Below are 6000 nucleotides of genomic sequence, written 5' to 3'. Positions count from 1 at the left end.
TATCAATTTTCATTGAAATCTGGTTTATATTAACGATCTCAATGTAGGCACGATCTCAGATTTCAATGTAGGCATCCGCCTATAATAACTCCTATTTTTGGCCGCTGTTAATATGAGTTCGCGACATAGTGTGTTGTTGAGAAATTGTTTAATTTTTTTGGTGCATCTTTTGCCATAATCAAACTTAGGATTATAATCCTTTACAATTCAGTTATAAATTGAAATCTAGCGTAAGACATACATATAACACCATGCGGCAATATGGAGCTCAAGGTTTTGTGTTGAAAAAGTCCTTATGATGATGAAAGCCCTTAGCGTATACATAAAGAATCCACAAGGACAAACGGAATGACTTTTTTGCTGGATTTTGCTTTCAAATATTAATTGAAAAGCGCATAATTTCAGCTATTACTTTGAATTAAAAAAAAATCATTTGTTATGTGCGGCCAATTATCTGATTTTATTATCTATCAAAAAAATATACACCTAAGTCTGTTTTTACACGGCAGATTGGTTCCAGAAGAAGCCGTGTAAAAAAGACATTGATCTTATACATAAAGGGAATTCCCTAAATTAGTGCTATTCACATTTGCTTTGACCAATAAAAATTGTTTGTACGCGCTAAAGGGGAATTCACTTAAATCTTTTAGCTAGTGTTCGCAAACTATCGATGGTTTCAGACTTTTTTCTTTCATAAGTACTTTTTTGTGATATGAACATACTTTGCAAAAATTAAATTTGACAAAAAAATTTAAGTACATAAAATTTCAAATCATGCTAAATGGAATAAAATCGTCTAAGTCCGCTATCCCACAGGCAGATTTTTATTTGGCAAATTTTTTGTTTTCTCTTTTGAAATTCTCGCTTGCTTTTCCATTAGCAAATTTTTCTTTGCCAAATTTGCGAATCAAAATACAAAAGAAAGAAAAAACAATGTCAAAGGTGTTTGCATTTTAAAGATTTTTTAATATTTTATTTATTTTTTATATAAATTGCAAAAATTAAAAATTAAATTTCACTTGCACAAATTAAAGCAACAGGTTTGTAAACAAAAGCCGGCTGTGTGTCAGTAAAGCGAATAGGTTCAAAAGGAAATGTCAACAAAATTGTTTTCAACGAACAGAGCAAAGCAGAATTTGCGTGTACGGCAAATTCTGAACAGGCAAATTTTTGTTTTTCTTCCTCGCACCCCTCTCGCCTACAAACTCAGTATTTGCCAAATAAAAATTTGCCTGTGGAAAAGCAGACTAAAAAAATTAAAAATATTCAATTTTCAAACCGTGTTATATCAAAACCGTGTAAAAACAGACTTAGGTGTATATATGAATATATTTTCACACCTTGTGACATGTTACAATTGTAAAAGGTAACTACAAACCCAACCGATTTGATTCCAACGCAATGCTCGTGACAAATATGACAAACTAGTTGTGTCTGGTTACTTTTGAAGTAACATTATATCTGTAAAGGTGCTTAAAGTACATTTACATATACGGTTGCAAATCGACTCTATTAAACTCCTTGTACATTAGAATTTTTTAACGGGTTAACCTACTTTATGAGGATTTATTTGATATATATGCAAAGGAAATGACACTTGAAACCAACTGGGTTAACGAAATCTGGTTAAATGTAAACGTACTATTAACGAAATAAAGAAATACACCCTAATTGTTTACACGTACCTTTAATCATGATCAACATGTCAATCAGCTGATATTTGTTAGTATATGAAAAGAATAATTACAACAATGGAAATTATTTTGCAATGCTGTGAATGTTTGTGAATGACAAACACAAAAATTCTCCTCTGATTTTTTCATTTTTGCATTTGGCAACCGTTAAATATAAAAACAAACAACTTGCGAAAAAGGTTGCATATTTTGGTACATTGTGAGAGAGTTCTCATTAGTATCACGATTTCGATCATGATTTAAAATAACCCTGCCGCATGGTGATTTAAATTTGTATGATAAATCATGGTAAATTCAGCCTGATTAAGAAAATAAACCGTGATTAAGCTTCTAATCAAGATTAAATGTTGTATGCAAAATACGATTTCATACACAATATGTTGTTAACATATGTGCTGTCACTCTTTTCATCCGTATGTAATTCATTTTCATATTTATATATATATATATATATATATGACTACAATGGCCGATAATATTCGCTTCTTGCAAGACCTGTTATGGTAGTGGCTCATTTAGGGCATTTAGAGCTGTCGTCCCTTTGATTGAAAAATGTGGTTAAAACATGTGGTTGTGATTTTTTGTAAAATAAATTACCAGAATGTTTTAGGATCTACACTTCAAAGAATATTTTCAATGAACATATTCCATATTGCTCCCAAATCGTACCAAAAAAAATAAGAGATAAATTTTAAATAGTGACATTTTGACGCGGTAATTCAACAGTATGCTTATTTAGGTGATTGCTTAATGTTTTTTATACAGATGTTTTGATTTAGCTGCATTTCAAATTACAGTTCTTATTTTTTCTCCGACATTAATACATTTACGTGCAGTGAATTCACTTACTTGCAAATTAAGCGCATTTGACTTTCCTGCACACAAATAATTGCAAGTGTTGCTAGTGCAGGTAAGTCAAAACGGATGTATTTTCCGGAAAAATATATGTCCACCCCTAATATTCAAGTACAGACATTGACGATTTATTTTATTAATTTCTTATACGGCATTTACATTAGAGCTTTTTACCGGGTTAACCTATTCTATGAGGATTTATTTGACATGTATGCAATGGAATTGACAATTGAAACCCACTGGGTTAACGAAATCCGGTACAATGTAAACGTACCGGATTTATTTAACCCAGTGGGTTTAAATGATCAATTCCTTTGAGAATTCCTCATAAAATAGGTTAACCCGGTAAAAAACAATAATGTGTTTTTTTGTAACTTCATTAGATGTTGTAATTCATGCATACACCTTGGTTGAATCAAATTTCCCTTAGTCCCCTTTTCCACAGGCAAATTGTTATTTGGCAAATTTTTTGTTTTCTCTTTTGCTTTTCAACTAGCAAATTTTTCTTTGCCAAATTTGAGAATCAAAGTACAAAAGAAAGAAACGTCTAAAGTGTGTAGATTTTAAAGAATTTTTTATATTTTATTTATTTTTTTATATATTTTATTATATAAATTGCAAAAATTAAATTTTACTTGCACATTTTAAAGCAACAAGTTTGTAAACAAAAGCCGGCTGAGTAAAACGAATAGGTTAAAGGGAAAGGGAAAATAGGTGGAAAGGGGGACTTATAGTACGTTTACATATAACCGGATTTTGTTAACCCAGTGGGTTTCAATTGTCAATTCCTTTGCATATATGTCAAGTAAATCCTCATAAAGTAGGTTAATCTGGTAAAAAGTTCTAATGTATTCCATTTCATTTGCTTTTTTACAAATTTTGACATATATGGTCTGTTCCCGTACTGCAAGAATCTACTATTTTTTACTACGATAACACTTTTTTCCTTTATGATATCGGAAAAAATAGTAAAAACTCGTAGATTCTTGCAGTACGGGAATAGACCAATAATGTTGCCAAGGTCCTTTATTTGGCCATGAACATTTGCTGTGTGTGGTAATTCGCCGGCGCGACTACCTAATACATGAGAAGAGGAGGTGGGTATTTTAGTACGCAAAAGTTGCATGTGTAAACCCCGAGTAAGGGCGGGAATTTTTAGTTATTTGAAACCGACTATTGGTTAATGCCGGAATTAGTTGTATTTACCCTATAGCATAGTATGGTGTTTTCGTGCGTTGTTTAAAATAAAAGACGCTGGAATCGTTATTTATTTTTGTATGGTAAATGACTCAAAATTGTGCCGGTTTTAGGAAATAAATGACGCAACATTCTGTTGTATGTAAATGTGTTTTATGTTCGAGCCTTAAAATAGAACTCATAGTCTGAAGTACCATTAGGATGAAATGTCAATTTTCAAACACAAAAAACTCAAGAAGAAAACGTCAAGCCAAATAAAAAAAGAAAATCGATGACAAAACGGAACTGAAAAATAAAAATGAAAGTTAAAGCGGAAGCAGAAAGAAAATATGAATGAAGACAGAGCGGAACTAGTCGAATAGTAGAAAGTCGAACTACGTTACCCTACTGAGATAAACAAAATTAAGAAAAATATGGTATTATTAAAGGAATTTAAGAATAATATCGTATTGAAACGTTAATATTTGTGTGCATAATTCGCCATGAGGACATGGTATTACTTAGTGATTCGAAAATAACATATGTTATCGGTCGTGCTGCCGTTATCAACGACTTGCGGTATCCCTAATCGGCAATTCTCCGCATGCCTTTTTCGCAACAATACGCTCTTAAACGGTGTCTATCACACCTCATTCGTAAATTTTCCATTTCCCTCTTTGAGTTTTTCCTTTATCGGTCATTTCTTCTTTCCCCCCTTCTGAAGTTGATGGAACGTTTTTAATTTTTCCTAGGCATCACTACATCATCACGTAAAGAAAAATAAGTTCTCTATTGATTTAAACAAAATATAGCACGTAAAACGTAAGTAGAGAACAACAGCTGCAATAAATAAAAAACAAAATACAAATGAGTGATTAGTGGCCGGCGAAAGAAAGCGAAATAATAATACAGCAATTTTAAGCGGATCAAAAAAATATCAAATAAAGAAAAGGTGAAGCCAACTGCAGCCACTGACAACGACGTCGTTTGTTGTGAAACTCGGAAAGAAACAAGAATACTCATTCGCAAAAACATCTAAGCTTCAAGCTCTAGATGTTACATTCTAACAACGAATCCACTGGAAAAATCATCTGCACGACATAATTATTGGGGACAATGAACAACGGCTTTAGTACGGAAGAGGATTCGAGAGGGGGGCATGCCGACCAAACATGTTGTTTGATAGATGAGAACGAGAGATGCAGAAATCCAGCTGGAAACGCTAGCTACAGTAAACGTATACAAAAGACCGTAAGTACACGTCTCAAAAAATGTTTATCTTTGTGGCAAATTGATTACAGCATCGTCCGTTTGCAGGTGAAAGACAAACGTCTTAAATTGAGTAGCGATCCAACATCCCAGCACATTTACATATGCGACTACCACAAAGACCGAATTCAATCGGCCCGTTCCAAAAGACGACGAAAAGAATCTGAAGATGACAGTAATGATACAGACATTGACCTACCAGAAGTGCCAGATCTTTATCAGCTGCAAGTGAATACATTAAGGCGATACAAGAGACATTACAAATTGCAAACACGACCCGGAATGAAAAGAGCGCAGTTAGCAGATGTAAGTATAGCACGAAAAAATATAAACGCATTAGTTGTCCCAAATTCGCCTTGCCAATTTATTACATAATCGATGATAATTATGTTGATTACAAACAAAATTATTGAATCGATATTGCTGTTGTATCTTCTTCGATGTTTTTTATATAAATGGCTCGAAGTTAATGGACGAAACGAGGTATTCGGTATTCCAAGTCACTTTAATTAATGTCTTTCATATTGTTGTAAACATTCTTAAGTCCCCAACAAATTATAAAAAGGGACATTTGGGATGTTTAACAATGAAAAGTCGTTGTCATATTAATTTGTATCGTTTTATTCTTACAGACAATTATGAAACACTTCAAAACGATAAATGTTAAAGAAAAGGAAATTATTACATACTTCGTGTACATGGTGAAATCAAATTCCAACAAATTAGACCTTAAAAATGGCATTAGTAATGACACCACTTGAATGGACAGACGAAATCAGGCGTACATTTAGTGTGCTGGTGCTCCATTCGCATTAAATCTAAAATTAATTCTATTAGCTGTAGATTTTAAGCAATTGTTACCGTTTAAGTCACTCACATTTGTGTAATATTTTTTTTAACAATACGTATACATATATTTAAACATCTAAATTAAATCGATTAAAAAAGCATAACATTAGCAAAACGTGCATTTAGTGAAAACACACAAAATGCGTCAATCCAAATT

General features: G+C 32.6%; 1 protein-coding gene across 1 annotated transcript; it reads left to right on the top strand.

The window, feature by feature from the left end:
• The first annotated feature begins 4795 nt into the window (after positions 1-4795).
• LOC133332269 (histone deacetylase complex subunit SAP30 homolog) lies at positions 4796-5896 on the top strand. The gene is made up of 3 exons (XM_061540655.1): positions 4796-4976; positions 5043-5300; positions 5627-5896. Exons 1-3 carry the CDS (start codon positions 4842-4844, stop codon positions 5753-5755), a joined length of 522 nt encoding a protein of 173 aa, XP_061396639.1. The 5' UTR covers positions 4796-4841; the 3' UTR covers positions 5756-5896.
• Positions 5897-6000: the final 104 nt, after the last annotated feature.

Source organism: Musca vetustissima, unplaced genomic scaffold (assembly GCF_032173495.1).
Source record: "Musca vetustissima isolate MV318-11 ecotype Yass unplaced genomic scaffold, APGP_CSIRO_Mvet_v1 utg25509, whole genome shotgun sequence".
Lineage (NCBI taxonomy): Eukaryota > Metazoa > Arthropoda > Insecta > Diptera > Muscidae > Musca > Musca vetustissima.
Note: the sequence above shows the minus strand (reverse complement) of the source record. Positions and strands in the feature narration are given on the sequence as shown.